Raw genomic sequence first — 17,017 nt, forward strand, 5'->3', positions numbered from 1 at the left:
GGCCGGGATGGTTTGCAAGTCGGGCAATTACTTAAATATATGGTTGCAGCCTCGCGGCTGGAGAGTCTTCGTGGGGTTCGTTCTTCTATCTTCTTTGTATTCTATTCGTCGCTGTGATCCGATAGTCATAGACACACCTCGGGCCGGCGAGACCCCCGATTTGTTCATGGCCGATCACACTTTCCCTACACTCTGATATTGGATATCGGCTGGATTGTATAGTGGAGGGAAAGCGTCGACAAAAATCATCCAACCGCGGGTTACTCGACACATCTGGGATGTGGAGTTTTCGGTTTTGGTACTTTTACATGCATGCTGGTCATACAGTTGCCTTGAGGATGAAAATCAAGCGAGTTACTGGGGTCTGAAGTTGGTCTCTTGCCTGTGGCAACAGCCAATACTGACGACAGCGTCGTCACAGATATTCAGTTGCTTTGATTTTTATTCTGAGGTTCTCTTCTGCTCTAGCGCAGACGTTTGGTTCATCTCCTCTTTCCCGGGGCTGGGTACCCCTTGGGAGGCGTTCCCTCATTGATTGAGTGGAAAAATATGCTGGCTTTGGACAACGTGAAGCTAGACTTCCCCTTTGGTACACTTCCGTCCTGTCGATAACTATTACAATATTATAAAATTTTTATCATGTCGATTAAACACCTTTCGTCTTGATTGCCGTGGACGAACTACCTAGAACTTGATATCGCGTCTAAGTTCTGCAGCTGCTGAAACAGCTCTCTTGCTTACTCGTTCCCCATTCTGATTGTCATACAATAACAAGAAGAGACACTATTAAGTGTGATTATTTGTCTGCAAGCTTCCAAGTTGTCAAATTTCCTGCCGATATAAATTGTCGAGGCTTCCGGCAAAGCCGGGGTTCGCTAGCTGAGACCGCCAATCACGTTAGTTACGCCCTCGGCCTTTAAAGATGTTTCGTGAATCCACGCAATGATCTCTGACAGACCTTGGAGCAACAACGATGAATCTCATCCTTGATATAGAGATGCAATTTCTAGCCATGCCGCTAAGAACCCTTGCAGCTTGGCTGAAAATAAAGGTAGACTTGGAGGCCGTTCCAATTCTAGCCACTGTCGCGACTTCGGTACCTCTACTCTTCCATCCTACCGCCGCACATCTCCCTTTCTTCCCCAAAATTCCCCTCCAGCGCTTGAATTCTGTTTCCATCCGATATTGAAAGCGAAGGTCTTAAGAACACTCTACCTTGCTTTAATGTAGTTACTCGACATCTTGAATGCTCTTTGTAACCTGTTGATCAAACCTCGACCGCCTTTCCAGGCATTGGTCATTCATCCAACGAATCGCTGAGTTTTGCGTCCTAGTGTTAAATTCATACATATTCTTCTGAGAACAAACCACAGGGGAGTGTGAAAGTATTTCCTCATCTCTATGACTGGACTGCGGTTGCTGAGCCGTATGACGAAATGCATGTCCTTCTCACTCCGCGCCAAACTGGCCCAGCTTCCTGCTGCCTCTGCGTCTCGCATCCCACAAAACGAGCTCGTCGATGAAGAGCTTTGTCCAGGATACAACCCCAAATGGTTCTATCCAGCTAAAGCTGGAGAGATACTTTCCAATTGCTATCAATTGCTGGTGAAGATTGGTTGGGGAACGCGTTCAACAGTATGGCTCGCACGGGATATGACAAGGCAAGTACTATGTTCTTGCTTACCAGCCCCGGTTGGAATGTAAGCTACTGACTGAAAATGGCATTGATTTAGATACAGATGGCAGTCGGAGCGGTTGGTTACACTGAAAATAATAAATACACACAGTTCCACAGATGCCCATCATGAGCGTGACATCGAGAAATACATTGCACGACAAAATCCCTCACATCGCGGCTATGGGATCATCCGAACTTGCCTTGGAAGTTTCGAGGTGGCTGGTCCGGAAGGGAATCATCTTTGTTTGGCATATGAACCGATGCGAGAGCCAATTTGGATTCTCCAGAAACGATTTGTGGACCAAAAACTCCCCCTCTCGGTTGCGAAAGCATATATTTTCATTCTTCTTGCTGGTCTCGACTATTTGCACATGGAATGTAGAGTTGTTCATACTGGCAAGTGACTTGTTCTCTCTATTAAAGCCCCTTCTCTTTGAGAAATAAAGCACTAATACCTGTGTACGTCTTCAGACTTAAAGCTTGAAAATATCCTAATGACCTTCGAAAACGATAGCACCCTCTCTAATTTTGTTAAAGAGCAGATTGCTAACCTGCCCATGCAATTTAAGACCGATCCAACCACCGGGCAAACCGTCTATCGCTGCCACAACGACTTCGGACCCCTGAACTGGAGGGAGCTGAAAAAGATGATACCAAAAATTAGTGATCTTGGATTGGCGACGCGACTCCACTGTGACAGTCTGGAAGGGCAAGAGGGGAAGAGAGAAATTGGTCTTCATCCTATACAGCCGGATCACTATCGTGCTCCGGAAGTTATTCTTGGCTGCGGTTGGGATTTTAGTGCAGATATATGGAATTTTGGTGCCCTGGTAAGAACATTCTAACTTTCCGGTATTCTTGCTTGTGGCATGGCCTAAAGCAAAATCCACTTTTCTTCAGAATACCTCTTCATACACAATTGGACCGAGTCATGATTCAGGGTATCCGTGAAAACAGCTAACTCAATCTGCAAACAACAGTCATGGGATATCATTGAGCACACAGCATTATTCCGTAACGTGCATGATACTCAAGGTCGTTATGATGCGAAAACACATCTAGCAGAAATGATTGCTCTGCTTGGCCCGCCTCCTAAGGAATTCCTCGCAAAATCAGGTGCTATGGCACAGTACAAGTGGCCTGACGCTTTGGAAGATGATGCAGGCGAGCTCTGTAGCAATGCACGAGAATTTTTTGGTGGGCCTTTTTTTGATGAAGAAGGTAGATTAATAAATATTCTATCTGCTGCTCTTTTGCTAACTTGTTTGTTATGGTAGGCCAATTTCTATACACTGATCTGGTTCCAGCCCGAAGACTTGAAGATACAATTCCATCTTTAGCAGAGAAGGAGAGGGTAGCTTTCTTGTCTTTTATTAGTCATATGCTTACCTGGCTCCCAGAAGATAGAAAGACAGCTCGTGAGTTGATGGAACATCCATTTCTCAGCCTTGGAAATCCCAAAGTATAAGGATAAGCTTTTGTCAATTATTGAAAGAGGCTGGTGCCTCCTTTAGACCATTATATATCTTATACAACCATTGTAGAATCATGAACCTTTTATTAAATTGCCAAGCCTACAATCAAAGAATGCCTTTCTGTAATGGCTATTAAAGGTCTTAATGTATAGTTGTAACTTGTAAGGGTTCGGTCTATAAGCTGCATGGTCACAATCCTGCATTTTAATTTGGAAGTAATACCACGTCATGACATATACTATCAAATATGTCTATGCTTATTCCCCCTGAGCAACACGCACATGTATACATATCTAAGCTATTACAATTATGTTCATGTAGGTTATATTGTGACCAAACAAGTTTTGGAGTTCTATGCCAAGTGCGCCAGCAAGTCCGGGGAGAGCCGAGGACCCGAGGGTCAGAACTAGCGAGAACATTATGGGCTCGACGTCACTCTAATCGTTCTCATGATGTGAGCACTACACAATTATTGATCCACCATCAAATTAACCTGCTTTTTCCTTCGATTAATGTCTCTTTGGAAGATATCAGATAATTCCTATCGAATTTTGCACTAGCCTTATATCATTAGCGTCATTAGAAATATAATTAATACCTGGTTGTCTCATTGTTATTCGCTTCTCTCTTAATCAGACCCTTCTTTCAAGGCGCAGCTTGCGACGAAATAAACTTGACCTATACAGTGAATAAGTTTCTACATAGCGACTAGGCTGCAGCTCTATGCTTGGAACGCCAAGGAGCCCCATTTTGGCAGTTATACTTGCAAGCAAGAGAACATCAGTTTCGCTCCAAAGACATCCAAATAAGGCTGGTTGGTCTCTGCACAAAGGTAGAATTCGACCATGGCTGAGCTCCAGTCAGCGCTTCAAACACTTGCGCCTTGCGAGTTCTCATCAATACCGCAGGATGACCTGCATTCATATCTACGAAGCGCCTTCAGAGACGGCCAAGTTTTGGTAGATTCGGTTCCATTTCCTCCCGTCACTTCCGATCGCTCCTCACGCCTCCGCTCAAACACGTCCTCTTCCGTCCTTTCGAATGCTTCAGATATAGTAGAGCCATCAACCTGCTCTCCGTCAATTTCCTCTGCCCAGGCAGCTCTCTGCTCAGCATGGGGAAAGCCTTTGAAGCTCTCTGCGAAAGACAATCCCCATGGAATCTCAGTATATAAACTAGGGGGAAAGGACGGTCGAGGAGCTTGGTTCGCAAGAAGAAGTATACACGTCGGCATGGACTTCTCCAAATGGAAGCGGGCAATGCAACAAGAATTCCCAGAAACGATGAAGTCTCGGGGAGGGCCAGGGGAGGGCAATATTAGGGGCATCGGAGGCGAGAGAAGAGTGGAATCGATGGTAGTAGAAGGCGTGGGAAACCTTGAAGGTAAATTCTAGAAACCAACCCGTTAGTCTCTTTGGTGCAATGAATCGTCTCTAATTCCTAGCAGTATATCACCTGTCCGCTCAATTTCCGGGCCCTACCGCGCCACGTGATTTTGTTACTCTCCTTTTAACATCGGACTCTGCCTTGAGCGACCTAACTTCGGAGAGTACAGACACCGGGAATTCCCCGGCTTCCTCATCTTCTGAGGAGCATGTCAAACCTCCTCGCCATTACATGGTCATATCGAAGCCATGTTACCACCCTGAATGTCCTCCTAGAGAGCACTACGTTCGGGGAGAGTATGAATCCGTCGAGTTCATCCGAGAAATACCATTGAAGAGAAAAGCAGCCCCTTCGACAAACCTTTCCAGTGAAGAGGAGATTCCAGAGGGTGCCTCCTCAACTGGGAACGAAGCAAAAATACGAAACGTGCGGCGGTCAAATTCAGACCCGTCGAACAGAGATGCAAAAGAGTCAAATGAGAATACTCCAGAGAAGCTACAGTCGGATCCTGCAGAGAAAAGAAAGCGTGGAAATACGGTATCGCTTACGGAATCACGAGGGGCGGAAGCCAAGGAGGAGCAAGTCGATACACAGACTGCAATGGACGAAGACGAAGAGCCTGAGCCAAATCCAGTAGAGTGGATTATGATCACTCGCAGTGACCCAGGAGGTAATGTTCCACGTTTCATGGTCGAGCGGGGGACACCCGCAAGTATTGTATCAGATGCAAGCAAATTTGTTCAATGGGCAGTGAATGCGGAGCCGCTTCTAATGGAGAGCTCTACCCAATATGAGAGTGGGAAAGGAGGTGATGGCGCCGACGAGACGCCCGAAGATTACACTGCGGCGAAAGCGAACGGCCATCCGATTGTGTCTGATAATCCTAGTCTAAACACTCATGAAGAAGAATCTAGCCAGTCCGAAGCATACCATGGAAAGGAAAAGGCGGAGCCTTTAGATTCACGTCCTTTATCTACTACGAGTGGCGGTGGCATTTTATCGACGGTAGCTGGAGCCATATCTGCTTATGCTCCAGCAGCGGTCATCAACCGCTGGCCGGGATACCTCTCAGCCGAGAACGGCCTCGATTCAGAGACAAGAGGAAATTTACAAGATAATGAGGACACATCTGATTTTGCACTTGCTCAGGAGAATGCGCTTTCTAGAAAATCTACGGTGACGAGCATCGGTAGCTTTGCCAGCGCCGAGGAGCAGCTTACCGACGAACAGGAAACTTCCGACTCCCAGTCTCCAACTTCCGGCCGTGTCGAGAAAGACCGCCCCGGAGAACAAATAGAAAATAATATTATTCAGCATCATCAAAAGGAACTCGCCAAGCTCAATGAGCGGCGCATTCAACTCGAAGAGAAGATGGCCAAAAAACGGGAAAAAGACATGAAGGACCACGAGGAACTCACATCCAAGGAATCGCGCAATGCTAAGCGTTCAGAAGAGAAACATGCTCGAGAGATAAAACGCCAAGAGGAGAAATTCCGTCGGGAGATGGAGAAGCTCGAGTCAAAGCGCGCTAAAGAAATGCGCAAGGTTGAAGAAAAACAAAGAAAACTTCAGGAACGCGACGAGAAGGCCCGTTTGAGTCATGAGAGAGATGATCTACGTGCCCAACTTGAAGTCTGCATGCGCGAACGTGAGCTTTTTGCCCTTCAGGTGGCTGAACTGCAGCGCGAAAACACTATACTTGCAGCTCGCCTCGGTAAATTTGAAGGAGGTGGGCGAGATGTGCTCCGAGGTCTACAATCGGACCTAAGTGAAAGATCTGGAGATAGTGCCGCCAGCAGTCTCAAAAGCGAAGGAAGGTCTCGAAGGTTCAGCCTCAGCAGCCAGGGACCGAGAACGTCTCCTCAGCAGACCGGGACGGGTAGTTCCAAAAGCCTGGCGAGCGCGTCACCTACAGCAGCAAAAAGGTCAAATATTCCGAATGCTGGCGAGAATAAGAATCAGGACTCAAGTACTAACGCAGGATCCTCTGCTCATACCTTATCGAGAACAAATCAATGACCGAAGCATGCCAAATATGCGTCGTGTCATTACCAACGTTGGCCACTAGGGAAGATGATAAAGGTTGGTGGGGCATAGTTAATAAGATCATTCTTCCTGAGAACGTGCTGCTATGATCTCAAAGAAAACCCCTCTTCCCACGAGATATCTCAATTTCGTTCAACTATCGAGAGAGAGTTTCCGACGTCTAAGAATAAGCCATGTGGGTGTATTTATTACGTTGCGCGAGAAGAGAAATACCATTGTGTTGACTTGCATATTGCATATTTTTGCAACATTTCCTTTTTTGCGATATGTTCTCTCCGATTACTTGCTTTGATTTCATGCCTTCAATGCTCAGCGCCATTCACATTTCATGGTCGATATTTAGAGGTCATTGGGATAATGGTCCCTGCATTGAAAGATGTTATGTGCTGCAAGGCAAAACGTTGATAATTTAGTCGGCAGTTTAATAGGGCTACGCGTCTGCCGCAAAGCTTAAGGGGGTAATATGTCTAGGATGCATGCATAAAGTGAAGTCACTATAGACACCATCTATGCTATTTAGCCGCACACTAGGTAGGAAGGTAGGTAAGTATATATGTAAAAGTACCGGGGTTGCGGTTGTTCCTATCCCAGCATCATGTCAACATAGACCTTAGTGTCTCTTTCGTCAATTGACAACAAGCGATTGCGATCTCAAATCGTCGACTCCAACGAATATCATTCAGTCTTCGGGAATTGACGTTGACTGATCTGTGGCTGTTGCAGGAAGTTGCTGTTCAGCTTTAATTTTGATTCGTGTCTGAATTGGGTTTAGGAACGCAGCAAGCAAGCTGTTTATCAGCTGAGATTGAGCCTGGACCTTCCCCGACTTGCTCTTAGGATATTCATTTTCGGAGCAAGATGCAAAATACAGTCACTCTGCATGATAAAAAGGATCAATTACCGTCATGTGCCCCGTCAGCCGCGATAACGATAGTATTTTGAGGGAGCAGAAGGGCGGAAGAAAATGACAGAATGTAAAAGCGGGGTCAATGTCAGTTTCTAAATTCTCATCCTGCACGCAGGTTCGTCAATCTCACGTTGAGCAAGGCATCGCTAATCGCGCTGCCCACGTTGCCGTGAGAGTCAGAGATTCCGAATCCCGATGAATCAACGGTCAAAACAAGTTCCCGATTCCTTCCCGTATTGCTCAGACTGCGTCTGGCCTGGCCCATTCGAAGCTGGGACGCTAGACATCGAACTGCAACAGAAAGCCAAAATCAGAATTGAAAGGTTGAACGAAAGAAATGTCATATTTAGCGAGAGGTCAAAGTTGAAGTTATCAAAAGTGGACCTTTTTGCCAATGACACTTTTGTCCTACCTTCCCCGTTGCGGGGTCAATGACAAAAGGCAGAGGGCCCTGGCTCATGTCATGTGCGTGCTTTTTGCCCCCGATCTACGTGCTCTCGAAGATGATGTGACGGACATTCTGTAGCCTTTACCCCCGCACCGACAATCCGGACCGGGCTTCGTGCAGCGCGACAGGTTGCGGGGTCACCAATCAACAAATTATGAGAGGGAAAGAGAGAGGGTGTCCAGATATGCGCGGAAAAAGGCATCCTACAGAGTCGTGGAAAGATGTGTCGAAAGAAGCTCCAAGCGTCCCCAGCGGAGCGAGACCGGGATCGCTGGGTGGGCCACCAACGGTAGTCCACTATTCCCCCCGCCTTTCCTTCTCTCCGCCTCCGCCTTGACGCGACGACCTAATTGCTGGCTGGCGCGCCACACACGCCCCCAAATGCCGCGCTATTGAACTGCCAAGCGAGGCTTACGGCTCTCATGTTATTTACTTCCCTCGATCTAATCATTTCTTACACCAGCAGCAGAAGTATAAACCTGTTTGAGAGGCGCAGTCACGGTACGAAATACAATGCCTTCATCCGTGGCTCGATCGTGATCACCTGTACTGCCTACATGAACGCCACGGCTCTGCCAAGTAGCCTGGCACAATGTATGAAAAATGACAGTAAACACACACCAACGGCTGAGCTCGTCACCCTCGAGAAGGCCATGGAGTCGACTTGCGCAGGTCTCAGTGCGCGTGCCACTTGCGGATGACAGTTGATGGTGTCCTTTTACTCGTGCCAACTGCTCTGTGTCTATTGTGCGCGTCGAGGCATGATTGGAGAATTTTACGGGCAACGCAGCTCAGAAGTGGAACGGGGAGTGTGGTAGATGTCTCTCTTGGAGCATCGTAGCATGACCTTTGCAACCCTTCGAGGGGCATTCCTAAGGTACTACTACCGAGACGAAAAGCCTGTTGGTCAAGAGGGAAAGTGTTGAACAAAACCCCGGAAGCAATTAAGGACTTGGAAACCGTCTCCTGTGTAGGTACCTTGTTGTATCGCCGAAAGCACCCGGTCAGTTACGTACCTGAGATCTTTCATCTTGCGACGCCTTGATGACTGCGGGGTAAAGCAGTACGATGCGACGCTGCGAAGTCAGGATTCTTCGTTTTGATCGCGACCGTCGTCAGCTCTTATGTGACGAAGATCTTTGCTTGAAAGTTTTACGCTTCCAAGAGCCAGCCGGACGGGGACGTCAGATCCCGGCGAGTCATGGCTGCAATCGGCCTAGTCGGGAGATGGGGACCCCTTCACGCCAGGGAACATGCTCGTTCGACTCTTTCTTCGGGACCTCTTAACCCACCTCATGATTCGGCAATACACCTGACTGGCATTCTTGTTCTTCATGAGCATTGGTCATGAAGGTCAACTCCTTTATTTTTATATTTGAAAAGGCAAAATGACTGAAATATTGAACGCCATCATCGTGATTGGTGATATGTGGGAGCAATGAGCATCAAAGTGTTTACTAGGGAGAATGGGATAGGAGGTTTGATTGGGACCCAACAACACCGACTAAGGCAATTATTGCGGAGGGGAAGGGCTGTATCGAGCTACAATATTGGAGATGGCTGAGGAATACGAGGGAGACGTACCGATACAGCAGCCGACCCCTTCGGAAGCCAACCGATAGTAACGGTACCCGCAATCGTGCCGGAGATGCCGTCATCAGCCAAAATGCGTTTTGTTTCTTTTTTAGTGGTTGTTTCCATCTGCTTTTCCCCAGATTCGCTACTCGTAGCTTTACCGGCTTCCCCCCTCTGCTCCGCATTCGCTTCCCACAATCCACACACGCCATCGCCTTTTTGCTCACATTATCAATTTTGTACCCATTTTGTCCTTTTCCTCTCTTCTGCACCCGCAGCGCCGGGGAGTATTTTTTGATGAGAACGAACGAGTAATTAGCAGCTCCAGGGTCCCACCACCACACCTCCCCCGGACCCAGTGTCTGTCTGTCACCTTTGACGGACGCATTGGATGGATTCATAATGCTGTTTCCCCATCTGAACTGGTAAATGATACGGGTAGTCTAGCGATGGGGCCGCTAACCGTGCTATTCTTTTGGTTCGCATGCAGGCTAAGGGCACGGTCAACATCGTGATGGCATCGACGCTCACTGGGAACCAAGGGTCCTCCCACCTGCTCTTCCTTCCTTCCCTTTCCCGCATCTGTCATGCCCACACCATTTTGCTCCCCCTCCATCTCATCAAGACACCACAATGTCATTCCTAGCCAGGCAAGGGCAACCCTCAGACCCTCGGACCCCGCGACCTGGACAAGTCAGGAACAGGAACCAAGTCATCAATTTTCCCCACATGGAGTATTCATTGTTCGTAATGACGCGTCGATGAACATATAGCTCCCTTCTCGTCCTTTCTTTTTTCCCTTTCGCCCCTTCCTTCCCCGGACTTTGGGCTGGGAGACGACAATTCGTCACAATTCAACCACATCCGCTCCCAACGGTTCCTTCCGCCCTCGAGCACATCGTTGCTTGTTCTTTCCCCTTCCCTCACTTCACTCGCCCCGATTAAGCTTCCTCTTCGTTTCCTCTCTGTCCTCTCCTTTTCTCTCCCCAGCTGCTATCTATTCTAACTCCACGATAACTCATTGTCATACGGGAAGGTCAAGCTAAGAAGGGAAATCCTTCAAAGCGCAAGCTCAGGTCAAGTCCTTAATTGCTGTGACCATGTGGTCAGGAATTGGGACAGCCGTATGGCTTTTGGCCGCTGCGAGGTTGGGCTTGGCTCAGGTATGAGCGTTTTTTCACCTCCGGAAAAAAAAAATAATCCAATAAGCCTGCTGAATTAAACACGGCATTGACGTCTTCAATAGGGCCCAAATCAACCGACGTATTCAAACACCTCCAGTTCAGGTGATAACTTGGTGACTTCCCCTCCATTTTATCCTTCGCCATGGGGATCGGGTTCAGGCGATTGGGCAGAGGCGTATGCCAAAGCCAGGGACTTTGTCAGCCAATTGACACTGCTGGAAAAGGTTAATATCACAACGGGTGTCGGGTTAGTAGTTTTATATTAGGGTTAGGAGATATGTCACTGACCTGAACGACAGCTGGTTGGAAGAGGCATGTGTCGGAGCAGTAGGGTCGGTTCCACGTCTTGGGTTCCGCAGCTTGTGCATGCAAGACTCTCCTGTGGGCATTCGTTTCGGTCAGTCATCACCAATGGCGTTGAGGTAATATTTTACTGACGCAGCTGATAGCGGACTACGTTTCCGCGTTTCCTGGCGGTGTTAATATTGCAGCTACATTCGATCGCGGGGCTATGTATGCACGTGGCTACGCTATGGGCACTGAACACCGTAAAAAGGGCGTGGATGTCCAGCTTGGACCCGTAGCTGGGCCTCTTGGACGCGCGCCAGAGGGTGGTCGAAATTGGGAAGGTACGGAAAAGTTGGAATTGTTTATATTTGTCAGCCAGCTAATGACGTTCATATAGGATTCAGCCCCGATCCCGTCTTGACTGGTATCGGCATTGCGAATACCATTCAAGGCATCCAGGATGCCGGCGTGATTGCTTGTGCCAAGCACTTTATCGTCAACGAGCAGGAGCATTTCCGCCAGGTTGGAGAAGCCAAGGGCTATGGCTTCAACATTACGGAGGCTCTGAGTTCCAACGTCGATGATGTCACCATGCACGAACTTTATCTATGGTATGTAAATCACTTTTGCTTCATTTTCGCCTGAAAATTGAGAGATCGGAGGCTGATATTCTTTGCAGGCCTTTTGCGGACGCTGTCCGTGCTGGAGTCGGCGCAGTCATGTGCTCTTACAATCAGATTAACAATAGCTATGGCTGCTCCAATAGCTATACGATGAATTACCTGCTCAAGTCCGAGCTGGACTTTCAGGGATTTATCATGAGTGATTGGCAAGCGCACAAGTCCGGCGTTGGAGATGCTCTGGCAGGCCTGGACATGAGTATGCCTGGTGATGTCCTCTTCGATACCGGCACGTCGTTCTGGGGCTCCAATCTCACTTTGGCCGTGGTGAATGGTACCATTCCGGAGTGGCGCCTTGACGACATGGTCACCCGAATCATCGCAGCCTGGTACAAGGTTGGACGGGACAAGACACAAGTTCCTGTTAACTTCAATTCATGGTCCAAAGACACGTACGGCTACCTCCATCCAGCTGTGGGCTACGGTTACGGTGTGATCAACGAACACGTTGACGTCCGAGAGGGTCATGGATCACTTATTCGATACCTCGGCTCAAAATCCACGGTTCTGTTAAAGAACGTGAATGGGACTTTGCCATTGACTGGGAAGGAGAAGCTGACCGCCGTCTTCGGTGATGATGCTGGAGACAACCCGTATGGCCCGAACGGCTGCGGCGACCACGGTTGTGACAATGGAACCTTGGCGATGGGCTGGGGAAGTGGAACAGCAGACTACCCTTACCTGATTTCACCATTGACGGCGATCCAAAATGAGGTTGCTTCAAATTACGGTAGCATCCAGTCGGTTACGGATAACTACGCATATACTCAGATTCAGGCTTTGGCCAAACAGGCCAGTGTCGCTCTTGTCTTTGTCAATGCGGACAGCGGTGAAGGATACATCAATATAGATGGCAACGAGGGTGACCGCAAGAATCTTACACTCTGGCAAGGTGGTGATGACCTTATTCAGAATGTTACAGCGTGGTGCAACAATACCATTGTTGTCTTGCACACCGTCGGTCCAGTGCTGATTGAGTCATTTGTGGACAATCCTAACGTGACTGCTATTCTGTGGGCTGGTCTGCCGGGCCAGGAGTCGGGTAACTCAATCGCGGACGTGCTCTACGGCCGTTTCAATCCTGGTGCCAAACTGCCTTTCACTCTTGGTCGCAACCGAGAAGATTATGGGACGGACTTGATGTACGAACCTAACAATGGCGTCGACGCCCCTCAGCAGGACTTTACAGAGGGCGTCTTTATCGACTATCGTGCGTTTGACAAGGCCGGTATCGATCCAATTTTCGAGTTTGGATTTGGTCTCAGCTACACGACGTTCAACTATTCTGATCTCACTGTTACGAAGGCTAACGCTGGCGGATATACCCCAGCCAGCGGTCAGAGCGCTGCTGCACCTGTATTGGGAAACTACAGCACTAACCTTTCGGACTACCTCTTCCCATCGGATATTGATCGTGTTCCTCTCTACATCTACCCCTATGTCAACTCGACCAATGCTTCGGCATCTTACGGCTGGAATGACTATGGCAACCAGGGAACCTCTTACATTCCGCCCGGTGCACAGGACGGCTCTCCACAGCCTATTGTGCCCGCTGGAGGTGCGCCAGGAGGCAATCCGGGCCTATACGACGTTTTGTATTCTGTCGAGGCTACCATCACCAACACTGGCACAGTTGCAGGAGAAGAGGTACCCCAGCTGGTAAGTTCAATATTGTGGATGCCAAGTTTTTTTTTTTTGTCATGCGTGAGTTCTAACGCTGTCATTTAGTATGTTTCCCTTGGCGGTCCTAATGATCCCAAGGTCGTGCTTCGTGGCTTTGAACGTTTGTCGATTCAACCAGGCCAGTCGACGACCTTCCATGCCGATCTGCTCCGAAGAGATTTGTCGAATTGGGATTCCGCATCTCAGAATTGGGTCATCACAAACTACACCAAGACTGTTTACGTTGGAAGCTCGTCAAGGAAGCTCCCCTTGTCGCAGACGCTGTAGAGGACTGGAGTTTGCTGGTGCAAACGGCCGGAAGGCGAGGAAAATCAGGTGAATAATTGTTGGCTGCTAGCTGGATCCTACTAATTTCTTTTTAATTCTCTTCGCTCCTTTTCGCTCATTATACCTTTTGAAGCTTTGGCTCAATTTTTTCTATTTTGGAGTGGTTGATTTGCAATTTCTCGCTTGGCAATTCTTCTCCCGCTGCATCCCTCTCAAGTCATATGCTGTAAATGTCTCTTTCTAAGCTGCCGCTCTCGGCGGTGGCTCTGCGCCGTTATATCACTATATCATACCATGTCATGTCAAGCCATAGTACCCAAACTAGCGACTGCTGATGTTGCTCCTACAAAATATCATGTCGATAGCATTAATTGCATTGCATTGCATTCTTTCTGAACTAATACTTGTTGCATGTGCAAATGAAAAACTAGTCAAAATTTCGTGACGTCGTCATTGTTTTCGGTTGAGTAACAGGTAAATGAATGTGCGGGGGCAAAAGGAATCATAAGTATACAATTTCCCGTTTCTGACCTCTTACCCCGTTTGTCCTCTTTCAATCCAATTTTCTCTTCATCCTTTTCTCCCACATGCAACTCTTGCTTGAATGTTCTATACCTCCTCGCCGACAAGAAGGTCTACCGATCCGCTCGTCGTGTGGAAGCCAATATGGCTGTTTCCATCACCCTTTTTCGCCACCAGCTGGTGGCTCCACGGCAGGTCCGTCTTCTTCTGCACCTCGACTCCTTTGCCACGCACGTCCAGGCTGCCAGAGGTGGAACTGCCCGTGATCGTGCCTTCCCACTCGCCCGGATAGCGCAGTTTGAGGGAGCCCGAAACAGTCGCGTGCTCACCATTGAACTTTCCCTTATCATCATCATCAGAGACATCAGAGACATCATTCGTAGTAGTGTCGCTATCAGGAAGCAAATACAGCGGGTCATGGATATCAATCTCGGTCGAGCCAGACACGGTTTGGGTCCTCAAAAACGACTTCTTGCCCTCGGTCACAATGACGGGCAACAGTGATGCTTCTACATGTCCGCTTTTCGATTTCAGAGATGTATATTCTCCGTGGAAAAAGGTGCCGCTGACAGAGCCGCTGATGGACTCGGCGTGCACGGTGTAGTTGCGTGCTGGCACTTCAGAGCCTAGTGCTCTGATGGGGTAGCGCACCTCGACGGAGCCAGATAAAGAGCTGGCGGAGAAGGCGGCAGGTTTGGGCAGTTCCGGAGCAGGGGCGGCGTCTTGAGGGGAGACGTCTACTTTGATGGAGCCCGAGTGGGTCTGGAGCGAGAGAAGGTCGAGGAGCTTGAAGGCACCTTCGATGCTGCCGCTCGTGGTGGTGATGATGGTGCGTCGCGAGTCAAACAAGGTAGTGCTGTCGTCGTCTGTGCGGGCAGCTATGCCGGAAGAGGAGGATGAGGAGGAAGAATGACAGGGGGCCATGGAGGAGGAGTGGGAAGAAGAGGAGGAAGCAGGGGGCACAAGGATCGAGCCGCTAATGCTGCTGAAAAAGGTGGAATTCGAGACGTTCAGGTTGAGACCCGGGAGGAAGATCTGGTCCAGGAACGAGGACACAATGGCAAAATCGCTGAACGTGGCGTCTGGCGCAACCAACAAATCGACATTGACACTGATGCAAAACGGCGGGCGGCTTGCTGCAGCAGAGGGGTCAAAGGCACAGCCATCTTTGGAAACGGGCACAGTTGGTGGAACGGAGATGGTCAGCGCTTTGGGTAAACCTTCAATGTCAACGAGACCTCGCAAGGCAGGGTCGGAATAAGACAGTTCTATTTCGGCGCGAATAGGACTGGCGATGAGCTCCTCCGGGTTGGCAGGCTCGTGGCGCTTCACGCGGACTTGACCGCTTGTGTGAAGTGGGACTCCATAGGGAGGTTTGCTGCTGCCGGTGGTATTGACGATTTGGTATACGCCAAAGCCGGAGCTCTCGGCCGTGTTAAAATCGAAGCTGACATGGTCGGTTACTGGGAGGGAATGGCAGATATCCTGCACAGGAATATTGAAGGGGCTAGAGCCTGAGTAAGAGGGGAAGCTGGGGTGGTGGCGCTGGAAATCTAGTCAGCATTTGATTTTCTTTGCTTAAAAGAATAAAAGTAAATATGACTAGGATTCGGTAGAAGAGGATTAGGGGGAAATCGAGGGACGCAGATGAGAACGTTCGAGGCAATTCACCTTCTTTGTGCCCAGATGACTAGCCATGTCGAAAATATACTTGAAGCCCAGACTAAACACGATGAAAGCAAGCATCCATCGCAATGCAATGGCGGCCTTGGTAGTGAAATTCCGGCCTCGTGTCCAGCGGTGCCATGCGCATTGATGAATGTCGCCCTCAATGGGACGACCCTCCTCTATATAGTCCTGCTTCTCGTAGTCTGCCGGAAGCAGAGCCTGCCGGTCCTCAGACTTGATGTCGTGGGAAGCCATGTGTTTCTGCGGGTGATCTCGCCGGTCAATGGTATAATAACATGGAATCAAGTGTCATTCAACACCGGTAGAAAGTGAGAAACGGGCCTAAATACTGAGCGAGGCCGACGTAATGTTCTTAATTAAAAGATTTCTCTATAAAGGACCACAGTTGCAGCGTCTCCCCGTTTCGTTGCAATTGCTCGTATAATAATGACTGCTGCCTAGCCAAGTGTGTCGCTTGGGCTGGGATGGGAGTGTGGAACGGATTGTCACTTTTTTAAACCTTCTTAGTCCTCCCTCAATGCTGATCCCAGTCCCGTCATACGACATGGCAGAATCATTGGCAGACTCATCATCCGCAGCGCCTTTACTACGTACCTCGTTGGCCTTGTATTCGTCGCTGCCCATTGGCTTGTGGGCGTGGGGCCTTCACATGGCTGACCTCGTTCAAGCTTGGAATCAATCAGGTAACGAGATGGGTTGCCAAGAGGAGCCGTCCTCGGGTCTCTGTGGCTCCGGCCTGCCGGGCAGGGCAGTGCCAGGGACTTTTCACAGGGCAATTTGAAAGTGACGTTAGGTGACTTGGTGTTTCCACAGCTCAATACGAAGTACGGATATCTTCGTCCTAAATTAATTAAACTGGAGACAACGAGAGCAGTGATAAGTAAAAGGGGAAAATTAGCTGATTCTGTGTCGCTAAGGTAACTTTACAGTGCGATAATGTACCCGAATCAGTCAAAAGTTTAGTTAAAGATGCCCATCATCCATCGGCTATCGGCGTCCTCCCGTCGGAGGCTGCGGCAACGGTCGCTATGTTTGTTATTCCTCATATTCCTCATATTCTACAAAGATCCGCCATTGATGAATGTAATTTATACTGCTTATATTCAATTCGCAGATGAAACTTAATTGCGAGTTGAAAACATTGCACTGACCCCTGCTATTCTGTACAAAATCATGGATCAGACGTATG

General features: G+C 48.8%; 4 protein-coding genes across 4 annotated transcripts; 2 read left to right on the forward strand and 2 right to left on the reverse strand.

Moving 5' to 3' along the window:
• Positions 1-1,290: 1,290 nt before the first annotated feature.
• Positions 1,291-3,251, forward strand: L228DRAFT_118293 (kinase domain protein). The gene is made up of 5 exons (XM_018328969.1): positions 1,291-1,661; positions 1,734-2,074; positions 2,150-2,508; positions 2,659-2,899; positions 2,956-3,251. Exons 1-5 carry the CDS (start codon positions 1,402-1,404, stop codon positions 3,144-3,146), a joined length of 1,392 nt encoding a protein of 463 aa, XP_018189091.1. The 5' UTR covers positions 1,291-1,401; the 3' UTR covers positions 3,147-3,251.
• Positions 3,252-9,312: 6,061 nt separating this feature from the next.
• L228DRAFT_118352 (hypothetical protein) lies at positions 9,313-10,009 on the reverse strand. The gene has a single exon (XM_018328970.1). The coding sequence runs from the start codon at positions 9,914-9,916 to the stop codon at positions 9,398-9,400; it is 519 nt and encodes a 172-aa protein (XP_018189092.1). The 5' UTR covers positions 9,917-10,009; the 3' UTR covers positions 9,313-9,397.
• A 443-nt stretch (positions 10,010-10,452) lies between these two features.
• On the forward strand, positions 10,453-13,950 carry L228DRAFT_118384 (glycoside hydrolase family 3 protein). Its single transcript, XM_018328971.1, has 7 exons — positions 10,453-10,678; positions 10,762-10,946; positions 10,999-11,096; positions 11,149-11,328; positions 11,385-11,598; positions 11,667-13,326; positions 13,396-13,950. Exons 1-7 carry the CDS (start codon positions 10,616-10,618, stop codon positions 13,615-13,617), a joined length of 2,622 nt encoding a protein of 873 aa, XP_018189093.1. The 5' UTR covers positions 10,453-10,615; the 3' UTR covers positions 13,618-13,950.
• Positions 13,948-15,942, reverse strand: L228DRAFT_118391 (hypothetical protein). Its single transcript, XM_018328972.1, has 3 exons — positions 15,811-15,942; positions 15,507-15,716; positions 13,948-15,459 (listed from the first exon to the last, which is right to left on the reverse strand). Exons 2-3 carry the CDS (start codon positions 15,591-15,593, stop codon positions 14,227-14,229), a joined length of 1,320 nt encoding a protein of 439 aa, XP_018189094.1. The 5' UTR covers positions 15,594-15,716; positions 15,811-15,942; the 3' UTR covers positions 13,948-14,226.
• Positions 15,943-17,017: the final 1,075 nt, after the last annotated feature.

The sequence above is a fragment of the Xylona heveae genome (genome assembly GCF_001619985.1).
Source record: "Xylona heveae TC161 unplaced genomic scaffold L228scaffold_4, whole genome shotgun sequence".
Classification (NCBI taxonomy): Eukaryota; Fungi; Ascomycota; class Xylonomycetes; order Xylonales; family Xylonaceae; genus Xylona; species Xylona heveae.

Coding starts and splice junctions, on each gene's coding strand:
- L228DRAFT_118352 (XM_018328970.1), bottom strand. CDS start 9,916: ATGAATCCATCCAATGCGTCCGTCAAAGGTGACAGACAGACACTGGGT.
- L228DRAFT_118293 (XM_018328969.1), top strand. CDS start 1,402: ATGACTGGACTGCGGTTGCTGAGCCGTATGACGAAATGCATGTCCTTC. Junction 2,509..2,658: donor TATGGAATTTTGGTGCCCTG/GTAAGAACATTC, acceptor TGCAAACAACAG/TCATGGGATATCATTGAGCA. Junction 2,900..2,955: donor GCCTTTTTTTGATGAAGAAG/GTAGATTAATAA, acceptor TTGTTATGGTAG/GCCAATTTCTATACACTGAT.
- L228DRAFT_118384 (XM_018328971.1), top strand. CDS start 10,616: ATGTGGTCAGGAATTGGGACAGCCGTATGGCTTTTGGCCGCTGCGAGG. Junction 10,679..10,761: donor CGAGGTTGGGCTTGGCTCAG/GTATGAGCGTTT, acceptor CGTCTTCAATAG/GGCCCAAATCAACCGACGTA. Junction 13,327..13,395: donor GAGAAGAGGTACCCCAGCTG/GTAAGTTCAATA, acceptor GCTGTCATTTAG/TATGTTTCCCTTGGCGGTCC.
- L228DRAFT_118391 (XM_018328972.1), bottom strand. CDS start 15,593: ATGTCAGCTTCGATTTTAACACGGCCGAGAGCTCCGGCTTTGGCGTAT. Junction 15,460..15,506: donor CGGCAGCAGCAAACCTCCCT/ATGGAGTCCCAC, acceptor GTGAAGCGCCAC/GAGCCTGCCAACCCGGAGGA.